General features: G+C 40.3%; 1 protein-coding gene across 7 annotated transcripts in view; it reads left to right on the top strand.

The window, feature by feature from the left end:
• Positions 1-15,262, top strand: part of Slc39a12 (solute carrier family 39 member 12) — a 69,412-nt gene extending 54,150 nt beyond the window's left edge. For all 7 annotated transcript variants that reach the window (XM_010608533.2, XM_010608534.2, XM_010608532.2 and 4 more), the window contains one exon: positions 14,172-15,262. In XM_010608533.2, coding sequence (XP_010606835.1) covers positions 14,172-14,300 — 129 coding nt within the window. In that variant the 3' untranslated portion in view covers positions 14,301-15,262. The remainder of the gene's footprint in view (positions 1-14,171) is intronic.
• Positions 15,263-16,651: the final 1,389 nt, after the last annotated feature.

Raw genomic sequence — 16,651 nt, 5'->3', positions numbered from 1 at the left:
AAAAAAAAAAAAAAAAAAAAAAAAAAAAAAAAAAAGAGGAGGAAGAGGGAGAAAAAGGAAGAAGAAGCAAGAGAAGAGAAAATAAAAAAAGATATAAGGAAAACACAATATGGAGGCAGGAGCCAGCGTGGATACAAGCAAGCAGAGTAACAGTACATTCCGAAGTACATTTCAGTGAGATTCTCAAAGTGAATGGCACCAGTTTAATCCCTGGTGGATTTCTGAGTTTCTGATTGTTCTCCTCAACTCTTGCGAGTCCAAGCAGATGGGGTTAACACCAAATATACTCCTATGTTTAGAAATGCTCTTGGGTGCGATTTGTGAGGCTCAGAAAAATGTTCATTTTGATAATGAAGCTCAAAGTGGACCAAATTGTACTTTCATTTCTCAACTCTGTGCCCCAGCCTGGGTCACAGAACCCCACAGTCCTCTGGGTTTCTAGCCTTTTGTGACTCCAAAATCACCCTGCCAGTCATCATTAGATGATATGAGCTTTTCCTTCATTAAAAATATCTACCTACCAGGGCACAAATTTATTCTTGAGCCACCTGATTTTCAGCTTCCTATTTCCAGTTTCTTTTTTCTTTATGACTCAACAGAGGGCAGTTGCTGTATTCTTTGGAAGTTTATTCTGTTTTCAACCCAACTGGATCTCTCTTCAAGTATGATGGAGGTATAGGTATAGCATCGGTCTTTTCCCTTTGTTATGGTGTCTACACTTCCAAAATTGATCTGGGAAGATTATCAAGTGTCATTTGTCATAGAGAACTCTCAGATAAATATGCCACCTTACCCTCAATATTTCTACCTCGAAGGGCAAGTGATTGCTTATAAGAAAGCAATGTATGTGATACCCGATGAGATCCCAGCTATTATAATCTTGACCTTATTATAAACTACTATTGACCAATGGACAACCAGCATTCTGGCAAGAAGACAGGAAGGGAAATACTCCCAGGTTCCTGGGGTTACTTCCTAAAATCTAGGCCGCCTGCTCTCACGGCCTTCTGAGTAACTTCTAAACAAACACGGGCTCTTTCACACAGCTACGAGTTTAACTGTTGCTGTGCTCTGGGGCTGTGCCAAAGCAAACAGTCTGTCGTTTAAAGAGAGGAAAACAAGGTTCCAAGACTCTGAAATAGCAAAGAAAATAAATGACAGCAACCGAAGGATAAAGGGGACTATATTAGAAAAGTGGCTATTTGCTAAATCCTGCCTATTTACCAGGCAGCAGCTGAACAGGGTTAATTTAAAAAGTCTCCCTAGATGTTTATTTAGTTTGTTTCAAAGGTATTGGGTGCAAGTGATATCAAACTCCTGAAAGAGAAAGAAGAAGAGGGCAAGAATGGTGCCATTAAGAATGAGATCAACCAAGGAAGTCTTCTCTGGGGAAAGCTGCCAGCCTTAATTCTCCAAAGAGGCATAGATCTATTTAGCAGAGTACACGAATCCCAGTGGTATTGAATTATTGCTAAGGGAAGTTAAGAATGAACAGAGCCCTGTGTGGGTGGCCAGAGGAAATCAATTCTGTTGTGAAAGAGTCCTCCACTAGGTTTCCCTCAAAGCAGAGGTAAAGACAAAGGAGGGTGCGAAAGCAATTCATTCAGGAGATGTTCTCAGGAAAAACAGGGCTAGAGGAGAGAAAAGAGAAGGCGAAAACGTCAAAACAGCAGTGTGTTCATACTAAGTTGATCCGCACTTTGGGGGCTCCATCCCATAAAACCTTCGGAGGAGGCTTAAAACACATGCTTCAAAACTGCTTACCTGGGAAATGAGAAGGGCTTTGTCTTGAAGCCATTGCTCAACCTTCCCTGAAGCACTGGCTCCCTCACTCTCTGGTTAGGTGTGCTTGAGTGCCAAGGCTGTTCCATGGAGACCCGTGCCAGTGTATGAGGACAGAAGAAAGGAATACAGTGTCCAGGAGAAGCAAGGATTTGCTGAAGACTAGTCCACACTTTTTTGGGATTCTGCAGCACTGGCTGGGGAAGAAGATGGGCAGAAAGAATATGAAATAACACACAAGTGACATCTATTCGTGGTTGACTCCTTCCAGCCCCTATGGTCATATCCTCCTTTAATTTTAAGTCTCCTCTCTCTCTCAAAGTCCCTTTATAGTTACAGCCAGCCCAAAACTCCAGGAGAGTTAATGCAAAATAGCTGGAGGAACAACCCCACAGCCGCTGTCCTTGAGGTCGTTTGTATTTGACATTTGTCATCTCTGTTCTCCAGCACCCAGTCTTGGTTCTCTTCCCCTCTGCACGGCAGATTGACGCAGACTCCCTTCCTGGAAGGGACACCCAGGTCTTCACTGAGGGGTTTGAGCCTTAGGTGCTTTGTCCTTCTCAGGACATGTTTCCTCCGGTGTCCTGTTCACCACTGTACTAGGCCAGGAAGCACCAGGAGGCTGCAAGGAATCCCCAAGTTTCTAGATAGCTTCCTTCTTCCCCCCTTGTAGAGTGGCAACCAGAGCTCCTCACGGTAATCAGCAGTGATCACTCACACCAGGATAGTAGTGCCCAGTCTGGGCTCAAACTTGCAATCCTCCTGCCTCAGCCTCCCAGAGTACTAGGATCACAGACATGCACAACCACTCCTGGCTCTGTACCTGTTTGATGTTAAAATATCGATATATGTATTTGTAGGGTTACCTCTTTCTCCCAGTCTATCAACTTTACTTCGTGTGTTTGAATCTCTTTTATTTGGTGCATGCATATTTGGTAGCTTTCCTGATCAAATTGGGCTGCAACATGATTCAGTTTCTTGCGACAGGGTCTGATGACTTCAGACTTGTCGGCTGAGGTGATTTTTGTGTCTCAGCTTCCCAAGTAGGTGGGGTTACAGAAGCCCACCACCGCACAGCTACGCTGCAACACAAATACTACAGATTTGGGGCTTCAACAGCAGAACTTTGTTCCCACCATTCTGGAGACTGAGAAGTTCAAGGTCAAGGTGTAGCTCATTTGGTTCCTGGTAAAGTGTTTCTTGGTTTTCAGACTGATGCCTTCTGGTCAGGTCCTTAAGTGAGGAGAGAAAGGTAAGGGGACCTGGAACGAAGAGAGAGGTATGAGAGGGCCGGGCAGTGAGACATGAGAATGCGTGAGAATATATCAGTCTCTCATAAGGTGCCAGTCCTCCTGGGCAGCAGGGTTTCAAACATATACATATATTTGGGGGAACGTAAACGTTCTGTTCATAGCGCAGTTGTCTTCTTTAAGGAACTGACACTTGTGTAGTGCTGAAAAGTTCCTCCTGTTCCTAGTACAGTTTCTTGCCTTGAACTCTCCTCTGTCTGACGTTGTTACATCCACATTTCCTTTTCTGCTTACTGCTGCCCTGAGTATCTTTCTCATCCTTTCTGCTTTTCCTCCCGTCTTCCGAAAGGCAAGACGGAGTGTTTGAAGTGGGGCATATTCAGCTACCCCTGTGATTAGAAGGTAAGCATCCATTTATCTGAATGGTCCACCTCCTCCAAATCTTATTTATAACCAGGTCTGTTGCTGATCTATTTGCTGTCTTTTTCATGGTCTCATGTTTACCACAAAGATTCCCTAAGCTTTGTTTCCTAGACGTAACACCCGCCTCCCCAGGAATACATCTGGATCTGGGGAGACTGGAAACACTTTCCGTGGCAACAGGAGCTCCACAGGTGTGTTAGCCCGGATTGCTCAGGTGGTCCTAATCTAATCAGGAGTCTAGCAGTGGCCAGAGGAAGAGATGTGAGGACCAGAAAAAAGGTCAGAGAGATGCAGCCTTAACGGCTTTGGAAGTGGAGGGAGAGGTCAGGAGTCCAGGACCACAGCAGCCAGGTGGACAAGCTAGGAAAGGGAAGAGAACTAATTTTCCCCATGTAGTCTCCAGAAGGGAACACAGCCTTGCTAAGGCATTGACTTTAGTCTGGTGAGACCATGTTAGACTGATGACTTATAGAACTAGGACACAGTGAAATTGTGTGTGTGTGTGTGTGTGTGTGTGTGTGTGTGTGTGTGTGTACCAGGGATAGAGCTCAGGACCTTGCACTTTTGAGGCAGGTGAGGTGCCACTGAGCTAAATCCCTGGTCCAATTTGTGTTGCTTTCAGGCGCCACGTTTCTAATAACTTGTGAACAGCAGTGACAGAAAAATAACACAGCCCTTTGACAGTAACCTAGACTTACATGTGACAGGGAAGGAGGTAGCCATGTCAGAACATTCTCATTCTGTTTGAGAAACTAAAGTTCCTTCTGAGAAAATCGCGGAACTGGAAGTCTGGAAAGTTTCTCATATCTAGTGCCTCTAAAGTTTACAAAATCACTCATTGAAAAGACAAGCTTTTACCGTATTGGGTTTTCTAAAAAAAGTGTTTAGAAGTTTGGGTAGGGAGGTTTTATTTTTAATGTAATATGATATATTGTACAAAGCGTAATTAATTTTTAAAAACAGAAATGGATTATGCCAAGAAAAAGTTTATTTTTGGATCTAAAGCGAAGTTTCAAACCTTTAGGCAGTTTTCCTAAGGCTAAGATTCTGCCCAAATTATGTTTCCATAGAGACAAGTGTGTCACAGCCTAGAGGGACTCTGACTGTAGATCTAACTGGAGATGTCCCTGCAGTGAAGACTGGACAAATGCCCAGGGTCCACTACCTTAGTAGGACCCAAGTAGATGGTACAGGAGCTGTAGCTCAAGGAGGGAGGCAGTGGGGAAGGAAGCCAAAGGGAAACAAACCTTTGGTGCCTGTCCATGTAAATTCAAGGCAAATTAGTTCAGGCAGCCCCCAGCAGTTCCCACAAATAGATCTGAGGGTCAAAAGTATCCTCCCCTCAAAGTCACATCTGTGCTGCGCTCATGCAGACTTCTTTCTTGACATTATTTGCTAAGCAGTGCAGTGTAATTATTCACATGTCATTTGCATTGTATTAGGTAATATAAATAATCTACAACTGACTTAAAGTACACAGGAGAGGGCACATAGGTTGCATACAAATACTATACCATTTTATATAAAGGGCATGGACATCTTCAGGTTTTGGTGTAGAGGGAGACGGAGGTCCTGGAATGAGGGCCCCATGGGTCTGAGGGAAGACTTCATTCAGTTTCCATCCCTCTCCCGCCTCCCAAGCTCCCATACCACATAGTTTCCTAAATCTTTTCTTCCTCTCCAATTTTGGATGCTCTTTTTAAAACCTCTCTTCTTCCAGACTACTGCTGATGTTCCTTCGAACTAATATAATAATGGAGGTGGAAACAGCAAACCCCAAGAGTAATCACTTAGGGCAATTTGCTGTCTACCCTCTCCCAGAAGTGCCTCCCAGAAGTGATCGCACAGCCAGGCTATTTTGTGGGGTGTTTTTTTCCCAGTTTTCAGGCAATTTTGTTTGTGTGGAAGTCAGGTAAAAAGTATTTCGAACTTGAATTTAAGATTCTCTGTCTTTAAAGATAAGTAAGACCTCTGTATTGAATCCTGAAAATAATAAATAGGATTAACAAAAGCCCTGCAAGAGCTTCTCTACGATTATTTTAATTCAGTAGATGTAACACCTTCAAGGTAGTAAATTGGATTAAAAGAACATGAATTGAGAGCACAGGAAGTATTCTAGCCAGGCTTCTCTCAATCATAGGACTATATATTTAGACCAGGATGTACACATTCAGAATGTTAATCCTGCTGTTTGCCTCCCACATCATTATTTTTTATCTTCCAATTTATGGCATTTGATTGGATCCTTCTGTAACCAAGAGATCTGAATAAGTCCAAAATACTTCAGTTGATGTTCTATAATCACCAGGTTGGGGCTGAAAATTACATTTTAAAAACTTGTTATACCTTTATACAGGGAGGAATATTTTGTCTGAAAAGATACAAAAAGATATATTAATCTCATATACCATACATTTCAAGTAAGTGAGAGTGAGGGAAACTGGCATCATTTTACATATGGTTTTGCTGAAAAACGACCAGCATTTAACCTCATTTCCATCAGAAAAATTAATACAATTTAACAGTCACAATTATTTCTTCACAAAAATAAAAAAGTGTGACTCATTCTCACCAATAACTTTGAAAGACTTCTGTTCTTTGTGTAAAAATCTGTTAAACCCTACACTTAGACATTTTCTGAGATACTGATTAATAGACTTCAAGTTCATCTTGATGACTCTTAAATGCTCTATAATTTTTAAAAATTAACTTTGAGTTCCTCTTTGAAATCACACACGCACACGCACACACATGCACACACACACACTTTTCAAAGTAACCCATTCTTAGGAAAATATAAAAGCCGGCCAATGGCTGTCTTTGTTGAGTTATACAATTAAGGATTAGTCTCACTGAATTCTTCTAGGGAAAAAGGGAGAGGTGAATGATTAAATACAAGCTAAAAGCTAATTGTGTGACAGTAATGGGATATTTATTTTATAACTTACAGATCTCTAAAGAGAAATTTTCATGAACTGCTTTGGGAAGATACCACTGAGATACCACTAAGCCTATATATCCTGGATTTCAATATTTAATAAGTATGTTTCTAATGCTGAAGGTTTTAAAGTTACCTTGAGAGAGGCTACTGGTTTGACAGTTCCAGATACACTGAAAGCTTTAGTCTGTGACTTCTTGCTTGGAAAGGAAAATTAAAATTGCCATATTAATTTTTAAAAATCTATGAACTGAAAAAAAATCAATTCAAAATAGTACCTGTGCTAATGTATCTACCAATTCCAGAATAACATGAGTCAATATGGTAATCTGTGTTGAAGATCCTACTAATCAAATATGATTCTAAAATAGAACACACACTAATATCCTCCTTTTCATGGATGTCAAAAGGAACAACCAAGAAAATGAATTCCATAAAAGAAAAGAGAAAACTTACATAAGAATCACAGGATAACCACACCCAATGTTTTATTGAATTACATGCTTGGGAGATTGTTAAAAGCAAGAATTGATACAGTATTTTAAGTGGATATTTCAGAGGAAGTTTCCATTTTTCCAGAATATTGTAGAAAGAGCACTCCTGAATATTTGTAGCTGATTAAGCTTCTCTCTCTCTCTCTCTCTCTCTCTCTCTCTCTCTTTTGTTTTTGTTTTTGGTACCGGGGATTGAACTTGGGTCCTTGTGCATGCAAGGCAGTCCACCGAACCGCTGAGCTAAATCCCCGGCCCTATATACTAGATTTTTTAAATTGTACTAAGTTGTCCTTTAGTAACATGGTAAGGTATAGGAGGAGGAGGGTTCTGTAGTCTGCATGGGTGAAGTCTTGCTGATTCCAGAGATGCCCTCAAGGCAAGTTTCTTGTCTCTCTGAAAAATAGTTGTTTTCTTTTTAATGTCAATCTCTGTAGCAGCTATACCTCCTTTGGTCCAACTTTACACATGATTCTTTTTGGGCCAAAGTTTAAATTTTTCAAGTTTTTCTGCTCTGCCTTTTACCCTTAGTTCTTACTATAAATCTAACTAAAAACAGCCAGCCCTACCCATGCCAGGCTGAATGGTGGGCTGCCTTGAAATTCCTCTAGTAGGTTAATTAGTTCATCAACCTTAATCACATTCTTCTGTCAAATCTCAGGATCTGGGCAAAATTTAAACTTTTTGCCCCACAGTGTAACTCATATGGCCTCTTATCCAACTGGTAGTGGAGATCTTGTTCCCAACTGAAACCTCCTGAGCTTGGTTGGTTTTACCATCTGCATTCCTATCTGTATTCTGGTTTTCTGAGCTTCTGCCAGAATCATCCATCAGGTTCTGCTTACGATATTGTAAGGCTTCTCTAGCCAGCATCTCTAAACCTTTCCAGATTCTTCCCACAAACCAATTCCAAAAGAGCTTAGGCCACGTGGTCAGGTACAGTCATAGCAATGACTCCACTTCTCTAGTACCAGTTTTCTGTGTTAGCTTTTCCATTGCTGGGACACAACACCTGACACCCACAACTTAACTTAGCTCGCAGTTTGGGGAAATTCAACCCATTTGTCACTTGTCTCCAAGGCATCACGGCAGAAGGGCGTGACAGAACAAAGCTGTTTAGCTCTATGTGGCTGGGAAGCAAACAGGGGAAGAGTACGAGAGTGGAATGGGTGAGCACGATATGTAGTATCCAAGATTGTGCCTCTGTGATCCACCCAGACCCAGGAGAGTGCTCAACTCCTCTTCTAAGTGTTTCTTAATTGACATGTCAGCACTGACAGTAACATAGGTCTGGGTCTCGTAGGCAGCCTGTGCCCCTACACTGTGCTTACAGTGCTTCGTAAGTGTGTTCCTTCCTCTACCATACTGGTGAGGGGGACTGGTACTTCTCTGGGGTATTAGTCTCTGGCAAACCAAAGTGGGGTTTACTAGTGGTTAACTAGTTTCTCCTGAAGGTAGCCCTTGTTTAAAAGAGCAAAATGCTCTGGCATGTTGGAAAATGAGGTTCTTTTTCTCCTTCCCTGGCCATATACAGGAGGGGATTTTTTTTTTTCAGTTTTCACTGTGATAACCTTGGGAACTCCTAGAGGTGGTGAAATTCACAGAAATGGAAGGACCCTATCACTGGGTCCCTTGGAGTTTTTACAATTGTCCTCACTGTAGATTCATGCATTACAGTCAGGCACTGACTCCAGCAGGGTATCTGTGAGTGGGCTTCTGCTCTGATGAGCTGTGGTTCTCTGAATCCACCTGCAGTCTCTCCAGTGTCTGAGGTTGTAGTGTGCCTGTGCCCCCTCTTCTCTGGTGGATATAAGAAGAGCTGTTCATTTTTCTTCCAATTGGCTTTTTACATGTCAGGGCAGAGTGGCTGCTTCTAAGCTTTTCATATGTTGTATTGGAAACTAGAAAGCTCAATGCTTAACTTTCAAGTGTATGATATGTACATGCAAACAAGTAATTGGAGATTTGCAAGCCAAATGGTGGCTTTCACCAACAAGTTCCTGTTTTGATTTTGTTTTGCTTTGTTTTCCAGTACCAGGAATCAAACTCAGGACCTTCCACTTACCAGGCAGGTGCACAGCCACTGAACTACATCCCCTGCCCTCTGTTTTGTTTCGAAAAGTATGCTTGGCACAAGGTCAAACTCAACCAAACCAGAGTTAGCTTTAATTCTGTCACATTTGTAAATGGCTCACTGTGTCCTGGGAGAAGGCAGTATCCAAAAGCAAGTGTGCTCTCAAGAGATCCTGCATGTTTAGGATGCCCTCCTGTGCAAGTTTTCTGAATTTTCTTCTTCATCAGATTTCTCAGGAACAAAGTGGTCCTGCTTAGTAGATGCAAATAATAGCTGTCTCAGTGTGTACAATGGGGTTTTGGATCCTCTTGGAAAATATGAAATAAATCAGTTTTCAAGTGTGCTTTACAAATGGAGAAGCAGATCTCTTCTAATAGTGATGCTAAAAGCTAATGTCTTCAATGGATGAATACTGAATTTCTATAGGTGAATTGTGATTGTTACTAATGAAAGTGTTTTTATATATTTATCTACCTTAGAGACATGGGATACTGATATTTCTTCTTTAGGATGTTCATTTATGAATCATGAATGAAAGTAAACATTGAAATATTCAACTATGGGTTTTTAATGGTGCCACTAAATTTCAGAGTACAGAGGGCTTTGCTTGGTACAGGAGTCTGGAACTCAGTTGTTCAAGAAAGATAGATCAAATATTATCTCCAGAGAATATTTTATGCATTATCCTTCTTCATGATAGGTCCTTCCTACTATATAACTGTCACGGAGTATCTGATGTTTGGTAATGTACTTCTACTCTTTCCTGACAGTCTCCTAATTTTCTCCATGAGGTTTTATTTTAAACCTTTGGCTTCACTAGAATTACAGTTGTAGGAACGGAATCAAATTTAAAACATTTCTTAATATCATCCTCTAAAATGTTAAGAAATCCTGTGTAGTGGTTAAGCATGGTAACTACGTCTCCAGTGGATAACAGAATTTGCAGGAACCATTATATGTGACTTATATGTAGATAAAGCCATGGCCAGTGTGTGGACTGTTATGCATTTGAGGAATTTTTTATATGTGCCTTGATATAGATTTTTTTAAAAGAATTTTTAAAATTTAACAACTTTTTCCACAAAAGTACAACTCATTGATTCTCATGTTTTTCATCCATGGATTTGAGTTAGACAATTTGCTAAACATAGTGTTAAAAAAAAAAAGAGTAAATTGCTTTTCCACTTCAACATTTGCTTTTTCACTTCAACATTTCTAAGCTTCTGGCAGAAATCTAAAGATCATTTCTCTTTGTACTGTCTCTGGGAAGGTCTCTTCTGCTAAAATTCTCCCTGGTTTCTCTGTCCCTCTCCCCCAATTATAATATACTTTATCCATCATTTCAGCTCCTGTAGTCTTACGGTATAAATCAAGATCTGTAATGCTCCTCAAATAGCAGAATGTAATGGCCCTGGAGTAAAGGGAGACTTTTCTTGATGAAAGCCAGGGGACCAGGAAAAAAAAAAATACACACACACACACACACACACACACACACTTGAAATGTAATTCCTATGGACTTTTATTTTTCTTCAAACTTTACCAACTGAAATGGTGAAAAATATGAGTAGCTTCAGAGGAGCTGAAAAGCTGTAATCAGATATGACCTAAACTTTGGCACTTTATATCTGTATCCTTTGGAAAGGCTTTCTATAGAGCTCTCTGATATTTTGGCACATCTCCAAGAGAAATTATGAGTCATGCATTCATTATTATGCTAGAAAAGCAGCCAAGTATTATCTCAAAAGAAGTTTTAGCTGAGTTTTCTTACCACACAATTTATATGTGCACAAGGAAAGTTCAGATAGGCCACCCAAATTAAAACTGAAGCTTCCATTGTTTGAATAAGAATCTCCTGAAACATTTTTAATAGTGTGATTTTCATTGTCCATATTCGAGCACAGAGTGTGTTTGCACAGCCCTTTGCAAAATGTACAATACCTGCCTTGAACAAAAAACCAGGACTGTGATCTATTTTATGGCAGATAGCAAGGCATCTGAATCATCTTATATTGTGTTTTCCTTCTCATTCAGTGATGGATCTATGCCTAACTAGACATTTTTAGCATTAACTCTTTCCACTCTTCTTCAAATGACATAGAAAGTTATTGCGAGTGATAGACAGGGATGATTTTCAGGTGGAGAGCTGGTAGTGGTAGGTATTCCTATGTCCACTCCAGAAATGAGCTGACTTGGCTTCTTGTCCTAGTGCTATAATCACAGCTATGTGACTATGAGCGAGTCCTTGTCTTCCCTGAGCCACTGCTCCCATATAACTAAACAGGGTTAATAATTTTCTCTCTGCAGGATTATGGTAGGGGGGAGATATAAGAGAGAACACGGATGTAAATGAAAAGCAAAAAAAAAAAACATATTAAGTTATATAGCTCAAACATTCTGAAAGACTTTGAGGGGAAGGTGAGTTTTGGGGAGGCACACCTAAAGTAATGGCAGGGTATCCCACAGCCCATTATTTTGATGAAAAGAAGGCAGAGCCTGTGTCTCAGCTCCATCGAAGACGTTGCATTCCATGTGAATGTTGCCCTCAGAGCAAAACACTCATGGTGTTTTCTTCTCTACATACTCAGAATAAAGGATTAATGCTATTCTCACTGGAATAGGGCCATGGGGCCTTACAAACAAATGTATTCATTCACTTCTGTCGTTTGTTAAATACTACAAATAAGCTGCAGGTCCCCATGCTGGGGCTAGTGAGAAAAATGAGAGATTAAGCAACTGCTTTTAAAACTTGTGACATTTTTGGATTACTGAGGTCAAGAAGTGCTTAAGATTTTGCTGTATTTCCTAAGGCACTGATTCTAGCTCTGTGATTTTGTATGCAAAACTTTGTGGTTATTAACTTTTCCATAGTCAGGGATCTCCTTTCTCCAACCAAAGACCTTGAGTAGAAATTGGAGGCAAGGATGGAAATTTGAAAATGGGCTTTTTCATGTAGGTTTTTTTGTAAAGACATTGATGATTTGAAAATCCATCTCAAGTTCTGGTAAACCAGAACCATTCTAATCATATAATTCCATATTGTCTGCAGTATTTTTCTTCACAACAAGCTGTTCAACATCATCAAAATGGTTCGGTAAATGACCTATCACTTATAAATGTTCACCAGGAAAATATTTCTGGAAACCACTTCCCTGCCTTTATCAAAGGTGAATATCAGCCAGGTGTGGTGGTGCAGCAGAGGCAGAATGTGCTGTTAATTCAGACACATCACATAAATGATAATTAATTATCTTATTCAAGCAGTAAGGAGGAGAGGGAGCTAGACACTGTCCTTCTCTCTGGATTTGGAAAAAAAGTGTTAATCGAAGCTCAGATCTTCAAGTGACCATACATGGTATAACTCTGTCTCACTGATTAAGTCTGAGATACAGCTTATAGCTTAGGAAACTGTTATCCATGTTTTCTGGCCTTGGAGTTAACTACTGGAAAATTCCTTAAAATACTATCAAAGAGATATTGGGTGAGGCTGGTGTATCCTATTAATCTTTTGAGTGCACCATGAAATACAAGGTCCTTGAGAACAGAGTCTTCTCTTTCCCCACACTTAAACTGTACTGTAACAGAATGCTGCTGTGCTCATTGTGGGTGTCAGATTAGTATCCAGGTATTGGGAAGCAAAGCAATCTTAATAGTAGAATGATAGATGCTCATTCCGACAAGAAGAAGTAGGGGAAAGTTTATCATGAAACCACTGTTAACCATATTAGGTAACTTGGTACAATTACATCTAACTCAAACATTAAATGAAGGTAATCACAAATAACATTTAAAATATAAATTAAAATTAAATGCCTCAGTCTCCTTTTGATAATCAAATTGGAAATGTAAGATGATTATTATCCAGAGTCTCTAGATTTTTCAAAATAGCATGTTGAATTTGTAGCAATTGATGGGTCATACAGGATTTCTCTAACTTAACATGTATAAAAGTGGCAGAAAAACACCGAAAGAGAGTGATTTAAGGCCTTCCATCCAAGAGAGCATTTTTGGATCCTATTTTGTCTTTTAGTCTACTGTTGAATGCTGGGATTTGAGATAACAGGTTACAATAGTCCAAATTCTCATCTCATTGAATTATCTAATTAAGGGCTAGGGGTTTACCTCAGTGGTCCCGCGCCTGACTCACAAGCTCAAGGTCCTGAGTTCGATTCCTGATCCCCAAAAAATCTAATTAAAAGGAACAAATAAGAAGAACTTCCATAATGTGCCTCCATGGGTGTTTGAAAACACTTCCACCATTTTCCAGATGGCAGGAAATCTGAAGACCTTGGACGTGTCACATGTTGATCTTTTATTTGGTTGATAAATCATCCAGTTCTTTACTGGAGGTGTTTTCATCCCCTATAAACATGTGACTGACAATGTCTGGAGACATTTTGGATTCTTATGACCGGGGATGCAGCAAATGACACCTAGTACAACTCACATTTCGTGGAAGCCAGGAACACCACTCAACACCTGGCAGTGGCCATGGCTGACACCGCTCAACACCTGGCAGTGGCCATGGCTGACAGGAGCCCAGACACAGAGTTATCTCACCCAAAATGTCATGAGATGCCAAGAATGAATTAAATTGCCAGTCCATCCCAAAGACTGTACTCCAACAGATATGACCATTGAGGAGATATACTTCAAATTCTCAGGACAAGGCATGCAAATAATAGAGTCCAAACCACATTGGAACACTTCATGTGGGGATGGTCCAATGAACAGTCTCCTGTAGTTGGTGTTATAGCATGTGATAAACATAAAATCATTTCCCCCTTGTCTCTTTGAGAATAAAATATAGTTGGAGGAAATGATACTTTTACTGTTCTAAAGGTCAGGAAGACCTTGGTTATCCATTTGAAAAGAAAAACCAGTGCATAAACCTAATAGAGCAGTTGAAAATCATACTTCTCATGGATTATCTATTTTGCATTTAAACATGTTCTGAAAACAAAAGAAAGAAGCTGGGTTTCTGGTGATAACTATGTTGTCATATGGTTTCTGCCAATATTAGCATCCATAGGCTTCACTTAGCTTATATTTCAAAGTCGTGGCAAGAATAGGTATTAAGGATTTTGTAACTGTTTGGGAAATTTTAAAGGTTATTAAGTTCTAAATAACAGAGTCCTTCATGTTTTCCCACCAAGCTTTTCCCAGCAGTTGAATATATCTGGATCTTATTCTGGTTTTTCTTCTTTTTTTAGCTTCCTGAAATGACTCATGTTCAAACAGGACGACCCTGGATGATGTTTCTTCTGCAAAACATTGGATTGGTCCTAGGTTGGCTCTCTCTCTTACTCTTGGCTATATATGAACAAAATATTAAAATATAAATGAAGATTCTCAAAATCCTTCAGAAGTGAATTTATAGGACCTCCTTTCATCTCTTTCATTGTACTTAACAGTGATTAGTAAACTAAATATTTTTATCTTAGGTGAAGACTGCATCTTTTAGTTCATTAATTTATTAATTTTATAATGAACTTTTGTTCTGGGTGAATACACAAAAGATCTGACTGTCCTTCATGGAAATTTTGTTCGTATCCAACACTGTGATGGAACTTCTGCTTTTCTTTTTCTTTTCTTTTCTTTTTTTTTTTTTTTTTTTTAATCATAAAAAAAATTTAAAAAATAGTGTTTCTCTAAGAAAGAATGTAGTATTTGAAGTAGACAGATGTCTGTTGGGGATAAAATCAGGTATAACTGCTTTGATGTAAAAAATGTGCTTTATTTTCCCTCTGTGAAATTATAAACCCACAGAAAACTAATGATAAACAAACGTAATAAAGGCAAGTTTTAACGTGATGGTTTGCATTACCTTCTGTTACTGCATGTCGGGCACCAAGCCCTCTCTTATAAAGCCAGTGCAGGGTCGTTCACCTGGAATCATTACCTACTGACTTCAGAGTGTTCATGAATAAGCAATCCCAGGACCCCCGGAGGATAGCATGACAGCATTCTTCTGCATAAGTCACGAAAGGAAATTTGTTCCAGGCAAGAACTTGGAAACAAAAAATGAAGTTCAAAAAAAAATTTTTTTAAAATAACAAACCTTGAGTCAGGCAATGCCCGGATGAATGCCTGGACTCACATAGATTGTGTAACAGAGCAGGTTTATGGGAATAATCCTCCTGACAAGTACATTTCATGTTTTTTCTGAGGCAACATAGACTTCTACACAGGATTTTGGTGGGGAGAGTACATGACATGAGCGAGCAACATTGCTGATAACCCGGCAAAAATGTTAAAGTAGAAAAGAGCCTTGACTTTAGTTCCATTTTTATTGGAAAATGGGTGCCCGCCTAATCCTTTTCTTTTTTCTTTCTTTTTTTTTTTTTCTAATGATGTATCTTGACAAGGAACAATGCCTATTTTTTACCAAAATGACTCATGGCACCGGTCATGTGAGTCTCTTTTGCCTCTTACCCTTCGGTAGATAACTCACTGCTATGCCTGTCAACCACTTTTCTTGGATTCTGCGAGGAAGAGGGTTTCTCCTGTCGTTGTCCTTAGGGCTTGCTTGAAGGCAGCTTCACTGAATAGTTCAGAAGTCCTTAAACTTTGGCACGAATCAGAACCAACTGAAGCATTACCCCATGGGTAACAGATTGCTGGCTCCGTCCCTAGAATTTCTGATTCTGGGGGTCTTGGTGCTGCTGCATGACGTTACATCTGTGAACACCGGCGGGGAACAGGGAGTCAGGTGGCTGTGGCTTTGAGAATGAGCAGGTGCATAACTCTTGCTAAAGAGCCACGTGCTTTGGAATAAGTTGATTGAACTTTTATGAACCTCATGCTAGACGTGTGTTCCTAGGCCAAAATTCGCTTTTGTTTTTCTTTTGCCCTCCCCTCGGAGCAATGAATCCATCCTGAAGATTACTGGATGAGGAGTCCACAGACAGTATTTGGATCCACACTTACCATGAAAGGTAAGTAGATCTGACACATGAAGCCCTACCTTTATTTTTGCTGCAGAATAACTTTGTTCAGATGGGCATGGTGGAGAGGTCATGTCCAAAAAGTACCGGGCACTCCTGTGTCTGGGTTTCTACTCCTGGGTTCTAAGTTTGAAATTAAATCTTAATTTCTGCCACCCTAATGAGGACGGCTCTGATGGATAACTCTGCCTCCCTTTCAAGTTTGCAGTAGTCTGCAACTGGCTGAATTAGAGTTTGGTATGAGCTGCTTCCTCTGTAACCTTCAGGTTGGAGTGAATCTGACACTGGGGAGATTGGTAGCAGGGTGCAGAGGGGCTGCATGAGAACCAGCTATCTGTAGGACTTCGAGGGACCTCCTCAGTATCTTTAAGAAGATCGCTAGTATGTTCTGATGGAAGGCAGAGACCTGTCCACCCAGAGGTTGTCCTAAGGATAATGAAACAGAGATTTCTGAGGGCACCTTTCCCAGATCCCCATTTCTGCTCTTTTCTACCTTATCCCTGGCTTTACGCTAATCCACATCATGCTCAAGACAGCTGACCACAGCCTGCTGTGGACCTCTGGCCGCAAGCAATCTTAAAAATTGCTAGAAAATCTCCATTCCTCAAAATTGAGGGGTAATAATAAAAACTGGACGATGACCATGTGGCCTTAAACTATGAGGAATCTAAATTTGGAACTGCTGACCATCATCATCCGTTAAGCTGTCTGTGTTATGGTTTGCTCCCTGGTCTTTGGGGTAGATG

The sequence above is a fragment of the Fukomys damarensis genome, unplaced genomic scaffold (genome assembly GCF_012274545.1).
Source record: "Fukomys damarensis isolate Sample0158 unplaced genomic scaffold, DMR_v1.0_HiC HiC_scaffold_37, whole genome shotgun sequence".
Lineage (NCBI taxonomy): Eukaryota > Metazoa > Chordata > Mammalia > Rodentia > Bathyergidae > Fukomys > Fukomys damarensis.
The sequence above is the reverse complement of the archived record's forward strand: the minus strand, read 5'-3'. Positions and strand labels throughout refer to the sequence as shown.